General features: G+C 30.9%; 2 protein-coding genes across 3 annotated transcripts; one reads left to right on the top strand and one right to left on the bottom strand.

Moving 5' to 3' along the window:
- Window positions 1–1,555: 1,555 nt before the first annotated feature.
- LOC130442616 (zinc finger protein 430-like) lies at window positions 1,556–7,633 on the bottom strand. Of its 2 annotated transcripts, none has more exons than XM_056776894.1 (5): window positions 7,498–7,633; window positions 7,291–7,383; window positions 6,872–7,053; window positions 6,482–6,816; window positions 1,556–6,424 (listed from the first exon to the last, which is right to left on the bottom strand). In XM_056776894.1, the coding sequence occupies exons 2-5, from the start codon at window positions 7,375–7,377 to the stop codon at window positions 6,213–6,215; spliced, it is 816 nt and encodes a 271-aa protein (XP_056632872.1). In that variant the 5' UTR covers window positions 7,378–7,383; window positions 7,498–7,633; the 3' UTR covers window positions 1,556–6,212. The 2 variants fall into 2 exon arrangements, with proteins under 2 accessions (XP_056632872.1, XP_056632873.1); XM_056776895.1 differs by having other exon boundaries at window positions 7,291–7,434; window positions 7,498–7,601.
- Window positions 7,634–7,891: 258 nt separating this feature from the next.
- Window positions 7,892–10,557, top strand: LOC130442598 (40S ribosomal protein S23). The gene is made up of 4 exons (XM_056776866.1): window positions 7,892–8,013; window positions 8,339–8,498; window positions 8,862–9,060; window positions 10,402–10,557. Exons 1-4 carry the CDS (start codon window positions 8,010–8,012, stop codon window positions 10,468–10,470), a joined length of 432 nt encoding a protein of 143 aa, XP_056632844.1. The 5' UTR covers window positions 7,892–8,009; the 3' UTR covers window positions 10,471–10,557.
- Window positions 10,558–13,811: the final 3,254 nt, after the last annotated feature.

The following is a 13,811-nucleotide window of genomic DNA, read 5'->3' as shown; positions in this document are numbered from 1 at the left end:
TCGAATGATTCTGAAAGCGTTGTACAGCCGCCATCTATACATTATTGGCCCCAAAATGATAAACAATCTGAAACCAATACTTATGGTGCAGAAAACACTATTCCTTTTCGAATACATTAATTTTACAAATTTATAAAATGTTAATCTACTTTTCCAATAATAATATTATGTCTAGATTTATAGTAATTTTATACTCGGTTGTAGTTAAGAAAATATAATAGTGTATTTTGTTGTTTTCTAACTTAAAGTTATCAAAAGTCGTTCCTCTAGAGATATTGCTTCTCTAAAAGTTTTAGTAAATTGTGAACCACGTTAAATTCCTTCTTGGTCATCCTGATATACATTTTTAGCAGGACTGGATTAAGATTTATAAGGCCCGGGGCTAAAATAATGACGGGGCCCCCTTAAGGAATTCGAAAACCCGGAAAAATTCACAAAATAATATCAATACGTTAGATTTGTGGTATCAACACATCAAAAAATACAGAATGATTTCCAAATGATGGGGCTCTCTTGGACCTGGGGCCCGTGGCTATAGCCCCCCCAAGCCCCTAGCTTAATCCGGCCCTGATTTTTAGTGTCGTCGTCATTGATAATTTCGGACCACAGAACATGGTATTCGCCACATTCGTCCTACGTTGGTTTATTGGATGAACCCAGTACTCCCTGGATTCATATTGTAGCACAAGCAATACTGCAGTAACCGCAACCATTTCCTCCTTTTCGTCGAACCAATCCATCTCTTCTTGTAGGTGCCCCATTGTATTATAAGCTCCGGAGGATTGTGAATGTGTGTTGTGTAAACATGGAGGACGATGATACTACTTCACCAGTTTAAAAACATCCTTAGCTTTAAGGTTATCGATTCATGCAATATTCGTTTGGTGTCATTTTTATTGTATGCAATTTGCAGTTCTAGTTCAGTCAGATCAGCTGATTTCTGTTGTAAATCTAACCTTATTGTTTGTTCCTGATTTTGTAGCTGCCATTCAAGTTTGGTTTATGCAACCAAAATTAAACTTACAAATTAAATTACTAGTTGAAAACCACAAAAATGGTATTTGAAGTTCATGCAGAAAATTAACACTAAATTTAAATTGAAATTAAACTTTCAACTTCTTAGTTTGATTCCTCAATTTTGAGAGGTTATGAGCACATAATATGTCAGGTCAGTCTGTACTGGTGGTATTGCTTTGTTTACAGCATGTCAGTAGCTTTCCACATTTGTATAACAAAAAGGACCTTCACAGGGAATTTCCATTGGTTTACCAGTAATGTATAATTATCCTGCATAAACTAAAAAATTAACACCAAGAAAGTTGGATGTTAATTTTAATTTTGGCTGCATAAACCAAGTTTCATTTGATTTATTTTTGATTTTAGAGGGCTGCTATTGACAGCTGCTCAAAAAAATTGTATTATTCCATGTAAACACCATACATATTGCAAGAAATTATTCTGCAGGTATTCAATATCATCTCTATGGTTCTGTAATTTAGATATTTTTGCTCTAAATAAGATAAGAAGGATATAATTAAGAAAAGAAACTAAAAAACACCTTAAGCAAAATTTTATTAATTATAGATATAAAACTACATTACTTGATCATGCAAAAGTACAATATGAATCACTTTATAAATTATATTATTTATTTTTTCACTATATATACAATTCACACTCAAGGAACATTCTTTATATAATCGGTATTCAGTAGGGTGGGTCAGGAAAATTCAATATCTTTTTTCAAAAAGTGACACGGAAAAATAGCTAGACACCTTAAAAAAATTTTCGCCAAATATGAAATGGGAAAAAATTCATAACTCATCATTAATTAAATAAAATAAAATTAATTAAAAAGAAAAATGTTTTTAAATAGTTTCATAAGAAATTTAACGAACTCCAAAAAAGTTATCTTTTTTTTTTTCCGTGAGCCTAACCATTTGAATGATATTCATGATTAGGTTTTATTAAGACAAGATTAAGACATTTTTGTTTATGAATTTATAAAGTCAAAAATTTTTTCAAGCGATTAAATTAAATCTTCAAAAGATATTAATAATCAAACTTGTGTCATGTGTACTGTTTTACGAGTTTTTGATCAAATAATCGAAAAATTTCAATAGGGTATTTGTATTTTTTAAAAAGTATTTATTTTTTTGTTTATTTTTCAAGAAATAATATCAGAAAATAAATTCTTAAAATCTTTTGATCCCTTAATTTTATCGCCAAAACATAAAATACAATTTTGATAAAGCAATTAATTTCATTTATTGAAGAGGTATAAAATTCCTGAGCAAAAATGAAATTGGTCTTAGTATAATCAAATTTACATCTTCAAAACCATTAAAATGGCGAGATTCACTGAAAAACTTTTTTGTATTGCATTCATAGTTCATAATTCGTAGGTGTGGACGGCCGTGAAACCATTGAGCACATAGGCCCTTCGAGCCCCACTTGAGTCACCACTAAGTCCAATGTCCTTTGGGAAACCGATCAGGCGCTTTGGCTTGAACCCTTTGATGTAATTAGGCAGGTTGTGGGGTTTGCCCAGGTGTTTAAACCGTTTCGTCCTCCTCCATGCACCAGCGGCACTCCGGATCATCCGTGATGCCCATGGTGTGAAGGTGACGTCTTAGATGATTGTATTGCATTAAACTGCCCACAAAATTCTTCAAAAACATTTGTCTTTCAATTGGACTAAGAAAATAAAAAATTGCGATGCCGAGAATCTTCCTACTAAAATTAGGAGCTCATATTTGGTGGAATTTTTTCAAGGTGCAACCCATTGTTCCCTGTCACTTGTTAAAAAAAAAGGTAATTTTTTCTTTAACCCACCCTAGTATTCAGGTATGACTAGCATAATATACACGTTTGATACAGTGCGTCTCAACAAAGTATATATCAGGGAACCTAATAATCAGTTTATTATTATTTGTATAATTCATATATGAAAATATTGAAAGAAATAAGATTTGGAAACATAAGATAAACTTGGATGAATTCAACAAACAAATCGTTCTACTATGTTTTATTTATATATATTCCAATCATTGCTAAAAAATTTTAACCAGAACCATCGTAATAATTCCAGTTTTGTGGTCAGATCATCAAGAATTCTTTTATTTTTAATTTCTTTTTAATCCATTAGGAACTGGTACTTGGCATGAACTAATAAATATTTCAAGATAAAAGTTGTATGTGCTTTTAGATAAACAGAACAGAAAATTACGATACTTTCCAAGATAAATCCCTTTAGAAAAACAATCAGTTGGTGACTTTTTTGTTTCCGAAGAAAAAATCTGCTTTGAAAGGTACCCGATTTGAGTCTATGGAAGCGGTAAAGCAAAAAACGGCAGAGCCCATAAAGGCCTTCACCAAAGAAGACTTCCAGCACTGCTTCGATCAATGGAAAAAACGTATGGAAAGGTGTGTGGCGAGGGGAGGGTAGTATATTGAAGGGGAGCATTCGAATGAAGAATAATTTTTATAATAAAACCCTTTTTCGTAACCAGTCTCGTTATTTAATAGCCATACTTCGTATTTTTTATACAGAGCAGGGTAACATATGTATCAGCTTTAGATTTTTTGAGTACGAAATTCAAATATTTGATATTTTTTTTTAAATAAAATTAACGATAAAGTAATTGATAAAGAAATGTTGGTCATAAAAATCAAATTAGATAACATAGGCTATAACCTGTATAAAAATATAGAAAAAAAGTTAAATGAATAGTGAAAAAAAATGACAATATATGATATCATTAAAATAATAATAGATATTCGAAGTAGTCTTTTTAAAACTTTTAAAAATTAGTTCTTACAGATATCAAATCAGTCAAAAATCATTATTTTGATAAAAGTTATTTTCATTTGGGTTTCAATTTTTTATTTTCTTATTCATTTTTATACTAATAGCAGATGAACTGTGAGGGATTAAATTTAAAAGAATATAACTTTTAAATAAAGGAAATTAAGGCCCAGGAAAACAGTCTAGAACATGTAGCATAGGAAAGAGGGAGAAAGAGAAATATAATACAAGAAATGAAAGTAAAAAAATTGGATAAAAGGAGAGTGAATACTAAAACCCCAATACCCTGACGCTAGAAATGTCATAAAAATTCTAGAGATGAAGAAGTAAATTTTATAATTAAGGAGCAGAAGTACCAAAGGGGCTTAGTACCAATTTTTCACAAAATAAGATATTTTTAGAGACAAGTTCAGTGTACTATCGACTATATCCTATCAAACAGAAAAATTGCCAACACTCCAAATACAATGAGACCAGTAAATATAAAGATAAAAAGGGGACTAATGGGTTCGAAAGATTAATTTTTGTTACTAATTATTTTTATTATTAATCTCAACTAATTTAGACCGATAAATATAAGAAAAAGGGGGCTAATTGTTTTGAATAAATTTATTTTTGTTAATAATTATTTTTATTATTAATCTTAACTAATTTAGACCAGTAAATATAAAAATGAAAAGGGGGCTAATGAGTTAATAATTGTGACACTTTGTTACTTCTGGTCCTGAATTGTAACAGGGAAGGCTAATGAAAACATTTATATTTTGAATTCTATTCAAAACTAAAATGATTTTCGAAATTGGAACTTACATCTGCTTATTCTAAGAATAATTATTGTTTTAATTTTATTTAAAAAATATCTATAGTATTTCATCGATATCCTTAACATTAAATAACTAACTAGGAGAGATCAATAGTATATGGCACACAATTTACATGATAACAAAATAAATTCGTATAAAATCAAAAATGAATTATATTCAATACCAAAAATTATAAATATTATACCAGTGACGTAGTTAAGCGAGGTCCCTAAAACTTACCATATGTATCTAACAGATTTGATGACTTTTATCTCAAGAAGCTCTTCTTTAACCTTTGTAACTACCTTCAGACTGCTATTTTGGAAATGAAAGAAACAAGACCTCTCCACATTAATAAAAGCTACACCCACAGAACATACCAAAAAGAAAGTCAATTTGTATGTAAATCTTGGCAACACAAATTTAGTTTTTCAACCTACCAATCGCGACACTAATGTAATAAAAATGTTGTTCCCACTGAATAACAACTAAGTTTGCATTTCTTCTTAGGGTATGTTCTGTGGCTACACCTCTGTTAATACATAAACGGTAATAAGTTAATTATATGGCTTGTTTTTTTCTATTTAATATCAAATTATATTTTGGACCAATATACAGATTAATTTATTGTATATCTATTATATAATAAAATATTAAGGCTTATTTCAGCATATCTTTATTAGTCTCCACTATGCAGAGACACAGTCTAAAACTGATATGCAAAATCAATGACAAGAAGAGTGATTCTAATACATTAAATAAAACGAACATGACTGAAAAAAAATTTTTCACATACTATCCAATATCCACTATCCATACTTCCCAAGCCAGTTGGATGCTTGGTCATCAGAGAGGATCATGATCTGTTTGAGATAAATCCTTTCTTGATTATTCTAGAGACATTTTTCATTTGCATATATTTTTACTTATAAACTGATTGGGGCGTTGCTGAGGCTTTCAGAGTGTTAGGTTGTAGGCCCTTACATTTCTATTCCAGTTCTCTCTGCTGTTTTGGAACCATCCATATACCATTTAATGGCAATTCTGTTTATTTCTCATATGGTGCTTTGATTCCATTTGCTTCTACAGCTTAGTATTGAGGTAAATATTTTCTCAAAGCTAAACTATTTTAGTATTTTGTTCTAAGCCATGTCCCAGATTGGGTGGTAATTTTTTGAGGACGGTTTTTCCTTGTTGATTCCTTCTCTAATCATTTTGAGTGTAGTTTTTGCCACCTCTCTTTCCAATACTATATGAAGAGATGGGAGATTTACAATCACTGGAAGCAATCTGTGCATTGATATGCTTTAGTTGAATTTCCACAGTTTATATGTGTAAAAATTGAAATAATATTTTTGATAAAGCAGAAAACTGATGATTCAAAAACAAAGTATTCAATGAAAAAACTATTATATTAATAATTTTAAGGTGAAATAAAATCCAAAAAAGTTAAATCAATTATAGAACAAGATTATTGCAGAATACATGTGCCATTAATCTAATTTGTCATAAATACTAAAGAGATCATAAAGGTATGTTATAAATTTTTTTAGTATCACCCTTCTTGTACAAAATAAAGAGAAAATTAGGTATAGAAATAACTACATTACACTTGCCAAAGATTGAAATGGCATATTGTCAAATTTATGATTATTCCTAATATGAGAACTGAGATTTCCTGATTGAACGAAAGCCTTGTCACAAAAATGACATTTGAAAGGTTTTTCATCGGTATGCAATCTAATATGATTATTAAGATTACCTGATTGGGTAAACGCTCTATCACAATGGGGACATTTAAAAGGTTTTTCTCCTAAAAAGCACAAAATTAGTTACCCTTCACTGGAATAATAAATGAAAAAACTTTTACCTGTATGCACTCTCATATGATTAACCAAGTTGCAGCTTTGTGAAAATGATTTATTACAAACTTCACAAATATGAGGTCTATCCCCACTGTGACTTCTCATATGTATCAGAAGATTACTTTGAGTATTAAATACTTTATGACACAAAGTGCAAAATAATCTTTCCTCTGGGGCTTTATTTAATATCTCATGTTTTAAAAGGTGGGTTTTCATTCTTCTGAAATATTTCTTACATATTGGACATTTTTCCAAAGGACTAGATTTTCTTTTGGTGTATGTTTCAGTTGCATTTTGTGCTTCATCTTTTGTTACTAATCGAACTTTTTCGCGAGTATTTCTTTAAAAAAATAGGAATTATTTAATTGTAAATTCTTCACTTATCGTTTGATTACCTTGTTATACTTTGAACTTTATCACTGGTATCATCTCTAGACGGTGAATATTCGCGAGCAAAAAGTTTTATTTTGAATTGCTGTCTTTTTCTAACTGGTATAATTGATATTTCTGGACCAATATAATTAATTATTTCATGATTATCAGTATTATTGTGACCAGATAAATTATCTTTGCAATTCTAAAAAAAATCTCATTTTAACTAGCGATTAAAAAGTAATCACCACAAATTCAATAGGGCACAACTCTTATTGAAATTAAAGCAAAAATAAAAATTAGATACCTATATCAATAAAATCAAACGGTAAAATAAATTTCAAACAATGATGTGAAAGCCTATTCCTTTGTTTTTCGATCTACAAAAAAGTTGCCATGCATAAAAATATGCTATCATGCAACATCACACGTATATTTATACCTCATTTAAACTTTCTTCATCATTTATAATAACCATAGGCTCAAGAGATGCTTGAAAATCATCATCATCTCTAATGTCCATGTTCATTATATCCTAAAAAGGGATTTACTTTTTCTAATTTCTAGTTTTTTTTTGTTTTCATATCTAGTGAAACAAAAATAAACAAACAAATATTAATAAATTAGATTATAAATATGAATGGAATACCTTGAGAAATGATCTCGAAAATAAATAAAACGCTTCAAGACATTAAAAATATATCTTCGATTAAAAATAAACCCTTTAAATACGAAACCCTAGGTAAAAATTCTCGAATAACTTTAAAAAATATACAAAAAAATCCGTTTTCCTTGTCATACTGTCAAAAAGATGTCTTATCGATCGAAAATTTAAACAAGGCTGCCAACAACTTCAAAAGCTCGTTCACAAGGTATACACAAATGCTTTTTTCAATAAAACTTATTTTATTATCACCTCTGTTCTATATAACCATCTATAAATCAAATAATCATTATTGTCTGGAATTAATTAATTTAAAAGTGATTAAAATATATTAGAGAGCTTGGTATAAATAATTAAATTAAATACAAATGTTCGTGTAAAACAGACTTTAACTTCCTTATGTTGGCTTTCCTGAGATTTATGTGCTTAATAAGTCATTGGAATTGTTTTGTTGGTAACAGTATATTCTTTCCGGTCAAAGTCTCTGAGCCGTCAACATGGGTGAGTGTAGTTCTGTAAGTTTTTTTCTCAGTTTTAGTGAATATTCTTGAAAACTTTTAAAAATATTCAATAAGTTTTATATAACTTAAGCTAGAGTCAGTGTAAAAATATATTTAATGTAGAAGCATTGGGAATTTTTTATGGAAATAACAAATTTCCTCTGAAGCAACGCCTAGATGAAGTGTGTCAATTAAATTTTTATCCTTAATCATCCACCTTCAGAGTGATGCATTTAGTTTAAACAAACGTATATCGTACAAGTAGGAGTTTGAAGAATTGTTAAATTATAATATGACGAAGAATTTAACAAATCTAATAATTTAAGGTAAACCCCGTGGATTGAGAACTGCTAGGAAACATGTGAACCATCGTAGGGACCAAAGGTGGGCAGACAAAGATTACAAAAAAGCACATTTAGGAACAAGATGGAAGGCTAATCCTTTTGGAGGAGCTTCTCACGCTAAAGGAATTGTTCTCGAAAAAGTGTGAGTAATTTACATTTTTCTCGTGTTTTATATATACGCAGCATTCCGACAACATCGTTACCGATATTTAGGTAAATGGTGTGTTATATTAGCGAATGCTAAATTAAATGTGCTCTGAACCATTGGGTAGACGATTCAATCGACTATACACTCTGATATGTGCGCTACAAATTTGTCCTGTAAACATTGGTATCCGTTGCGCAGAATTTCCTCGTGAATGGGTATTTTTGACTCCAATCACAGGAAAATTCTGTGCGGTGTGTTCCAATTTGTCATCAAAATACAGCAGAAAGGTAAACTACTATAGGTTATATTTACATTTTGTTTATAATACATAATTATAAATTTGTTTTATTTATATAGAGGAGTAGAAGCTAAGCAACCAAACTCTGCCATCCGTAAATGCGTTAGGGTGCAACTAATTAAAAATGGTAAAAAAATTACTGCCTTCGTACCAAGAGATGGTTGTCTAAATCACATCGAAGAAAACGATGAAGTTCTTGTAGCAGGTTTTGGACGTAAAGGTCATGCTGTAGGTGACATTCCTGGAGTTAGATTTAAGGTAAAAATGTTATAATATATTATTGCACTGCTTTTTTTTAATATCTCTTGATAACTACAAATTTATACCAAATTACTCAAGTGAAACATAAGTAGAGTATATTAACTCTATTACAATAATTATTTCTTGATTTTTATGATATAATTATCATATATATATTATCCAATTGGTTACTTTAACTGGTATTAATCTTATTTGCAATTAGCAAATATGCTAATAAAAAACAAAACTTCTAAATCTTTAGGTACCAGCAATTAAAAAGTATCTTGAATTGAATTCACAAAAAAAATTAGTAACATTTAGTTGGCTATGAACCCTGTAGGTAGTGGTGAAAGCTAAATCTGCTGCAAATTATAATTATTTTTTATATAAAAAAAAGTAAACGCATGAGGGTAAACACAATTATAACTACAGTGTGGAGATTCCTGTGCATATTGCTCTTGAACTTCTGTATATTTCACTATTCAAGAATGACATGTCTTGATTCCAAAAGCTTTTACTTCTCTAAAAGGAGTTCTGATTGATATTCTGGGCATATGTAAGAGAACTCTGTCAATTAAATCTTCTAATTATGGGTCATCCAGTTTGTTTGGGTGTCTGGTGACTCTGGCAACGATTAAGTGAATTTGTGGACTAGACACTCATCTCAATGTTATGTTATGTGAGTGGCCAGCACTCACGTGGAAGAGTTTCACACTTTGGTAAACCTCGCGGCTAACCTAGTCATGCCAAAAGGTTCAAGCCAAAGTATCTGCTGTGGTAGTATCAGTGAAATCATAGAGCAAATTAGTTGAAGTCTTAAAATTATTGGTATCATTACATATTGAGTTATTGCTGTTTGATGTTGTTCTTGATGTTTGTAATAGCTTTACTTGTGATCATCTAAAGGCTACTGGTCAGGTATATAATTTACAGAGACTTTCATGTAACCAAAACTTCATGTTTAGGTTTTTGTATGAGTTCGAGATACTAAGTTTTTATCTTTTTTATACTTATATAACAAAATCAAAACTATTTAAACGAGAACTGTCACAATTTAATTAAGAAGAGCCATAGAGCGCATTGTGAAAAACATTTTAAAGGTGGTACTCTACCATTATTAATTGCCATTGAATAAACATATCGAAAATTTTTGAATTTTCTTAAGAAATATATTTAGCCGACTATACTTTCACCATTTCTATTTGACTGTTTGATTTTCCAATTTGGTGATGATAAAATTTAGAGCCAATCCTATGAATGCAATAGTGATTCATAATTTTTTACTGATAAAATAAAGCTTTTTATGAATCATTACTGATGCTTGGTTAAGTATATTCACGTCTTTTTTTTAATTTTCAGGTTGTTAAAGTAGCCAACGTTTCCCTTCTAGCCTTATATAAAGAAAAGAAGGAAAGGCCGAGGTCATAGGCTGGTTTATTTAATTACTTGACAAATAAAGTGTACAAGTATGATTTTGTATAGTGTTTTATTTCAATAAACTAATTTTTAACAAAATTGGACATTTTTTAACAATTGTTAATCAAGTATGGTGCTCAAAGTTCGAGTGACAAAAAACTTACCGAGAGGCGGGAGGAAGGAAACTTCAATATCTTCCTTAAATTTGACTTTCATCAGAACTGTGTATCAACATTGATTAAACTGTATGGTCATTGATTCGCCATTACATATTTATGTGGATCTGTTTGCAAAATGTGCATTCAATTACACGACTCAACAAAAATTGTTCTTTGTCCTAAAGTTTAGGTATATTGAATTTGTTTGGTCAATTATTCGAAAAAAAATATCTTTTTTGATGTAAAGTCTGCTGTTGTGTAATAGAAATAATACTAATTTTCAATTTTTTTCCTATATATCAATTAGTTATAATACATTTAAAACTACTGTAAGACTAGAGTAGGGTTTTTACATTCACACCATGCCTCCAGATGGCACTCTAGTGATAAACAACGATCACATAGTTCGAGACAAAACTAAAAAACATCTGTCTCTTTATTATTTTATCCATTGTCAAAGACGTGTTGACACATGTCCTGTCTAGATTTTATGAAATTGTAAAATTCGGCGAAGGCGTCAAGCTTTGATGTACGATTGAAATACCAAGAATTTTTTATTATAGCAGGCGGTTTATTTACATTGTTTCTTTTGAATAATTTCTTATTTTGTTTATTTTTTAGAACTTTGAGATATTTTGGGATATATAAGGAGCTGAGTTCAGTTTATTATAAATAATCGTAGTGAACAAAACGAATTAGCAAAGTAATCGAAGAATTTAAATAAATTATTTTAGTTAAGTGATAAGTGAATTATTAAAAGTTCATTATTACATGTAGTACAACTTTCTGTTTCTAAATTTTTTCATTGTTTTCCACCTCAGTCTTGAATAACCACCAAAGTAGTGATTATTCAAAAAAAATTGGATCATTTGATAGCCGTAGTTATGCAGCAATAAATTACGAAATAATTTCAATCGAAACAAGTTATTTGGCCCTAAAACATGTCTAAAAATTAATGATATTGTGTGGTTGAGAAGTTCTAAGAAGATACGAATTTCATAAAATCTGGATTTTTTTTATTGAAGAAAAACTGGCGTTACGGTCCTTCGAGAATAAGGGCCTTCTAAACAATCAACTGCCAATATTTTCTGTCCTGAGCATGGTGCCTCCAACGTTGAACTCGTAGCTGGATCAGGTCCACCTCAATATCCTGTAACCAGAAGGCGCAGTCCTCCAGAAACTTCATACATGGTACTTCACGGGTATCAATCAGAAGGTATCCTCTCAGTCACCTCAGATGCGCCACCAAATCTGGTTCGCCATACATCTGTTTCAGCTCAGCATTCCTTCGGATCCTTCACTTACTCTTTCTCGCAAACAGGGCCAAAAAAAACTTTCGCAGGATTTTACGTTCCCAGCTGTTCAAAATCCGCTCACTTGTCATAGTCTATATCTCGCATCCATATATGACTACGAGCTGATTATTGTCTTGTAAATTGTCAGCTTTGACTTTCGTGAGAGCGCTCTCTGGATTACCCATAAGCATCTATTCCGCCCAGCAACTCTTGCCTTGATTTCTGTTGTCACGTCATTATCTTCAGTTATCAAGGCCCAAAGATATTTGAATCAGGGGCACACAGGGACTTGGAACGTTGTTTGGGAGTTTGGGAATCTCCATGAGGTCCCCATGTACATGGTTTTCTGTTTATTGATTTTGGATCCTCTTGTTTCAGCTGCTCGCTCGAACCTTTTTAACCCTAGTGCTCAATTTTGAAAAATATGACAATTCTTTAGAATGCAAAAGATTAAACAGCAATTTTCGTAATTTTACAATGGATTATACGCCAATGTTGCCAAATTAACTCCAATGAAGGTTGATGTATTTTCCGTCTTAGAAGAATTCACCTTATTCATAACCAAGTGATCCGTGAGGAAAACGGTTATAAAATTTTTGTGACTCAATCTTATAAGTTTAAAATTTTTTCTCAAAAATCGGGAGTTAGCTCACTTTGAACTAAAAGCTTATTCAAATGAATATTTCCGGTAACTTATTGACGCTCTTTATGGGTTGTGTTGACTGTCTTCAACGATGTAAAACCGTAACAAGGAAGTGTTTCATCAGGAAAAAGCCACTTCGAATCCACCGTATTCACCAGATATCACTCCTAGCGATTTTTTCCTGTTTCCTAACAAAAAATGTTAGTTGCAGGAGATATTTTTATCAGAAAGACTAATTATTATTTGGAAGTATTAGAAGGATACGAAAAAGTGTATATACTTAAAATGAAAATAAAAATTATGGGGAAAATGTGTTAGGTTTGAGACAATATTTCAAGATTTAACCTTTACAATTATATTGATCTACAAAACTGCCGGTAATTTAAAATTGGCAACGCGCGCTCTCTTCAGCTGATTTCTATTTCGTGTCCTGGTTTCTATAGGCCCTGTGAACATTATCTGGGTTTCGTTTTATACCAATTATTTCATAGAGAGAATGGGGTATGGGAGCTTTTTCAAATTGGTCCCAACTGCTGATGGAGAGAGAATATGGGTATACCATTCACTATCTATCTCTACTCTCTTCTGATTGGATTTCCATGACATCGAAGTTTCGAGTGGCGGGAACGGCAAGGGAGGAAAATAACAAGCTTCGATTTTAATAGCGAGTAGAGAAAAAATAGAAAGTGGTAAATCCATACTCTTTCTCCCTCTTCTAATAGTACAATCCCGCTTACTCTAACTTCTATGAATTAGGCCTTTTTGAGAATTTGATTTTTAATAATTCTATCTACAGCTCTAAACAGAATATGAAAAACTTGGCATGACCTTGAATCAATGGCGTGAATTTTGTATAGTTAATTTATTTATGGAGCGATTCTCGTACTGTATGTAAAAAAAAGTCATTCCGTATAAAATTTCAAAAGCATAAACTTTTTCAGTTTCATGCTACTGAAATGAAATTATTTTTATTTTCATTGATAATAAAATATTGTAATAAAACAGAATATCAGTTTGAGAAACGAAGAACATTTCTAAAAAAGCAAATCTTCATGCGTTTATAAACAAATTTAATACAGAGGCAGTTTGCAAATTAATCGTTTTTAATGTATGCAGTCATAATGACCAATATTTTTAAGATAAAGAATTTGCTGATTTGTTTTTAAGAGTTTTTACAGCTGCAATATCCTGCTTATTGAAAACAAAATTCTGGAATTATCTATTAGTTTTATTTCAGTGTGATCAATCTAATAGTGA

Source organism: Diorhabda sublineata, chromosome 4 (assembly GCF_026230105.1).
Source record: "Diorhabda sublineata isolate icDioSubl1.1 chromosome 4, icDioSubl1.1, whole genome shotgun sequence".
Classification (NCBI taxonomy): Eukaryota; Metazoa; Arthropoda; class Insecta; order Coleoptera; family Chrysomelidae; genus Diorhabda; species Diorhabda sublineata.
Note: the sequence above shows the minus strand (reverse complement) of the source record. Positions and strands in the feature narration are given on the sequence as shown.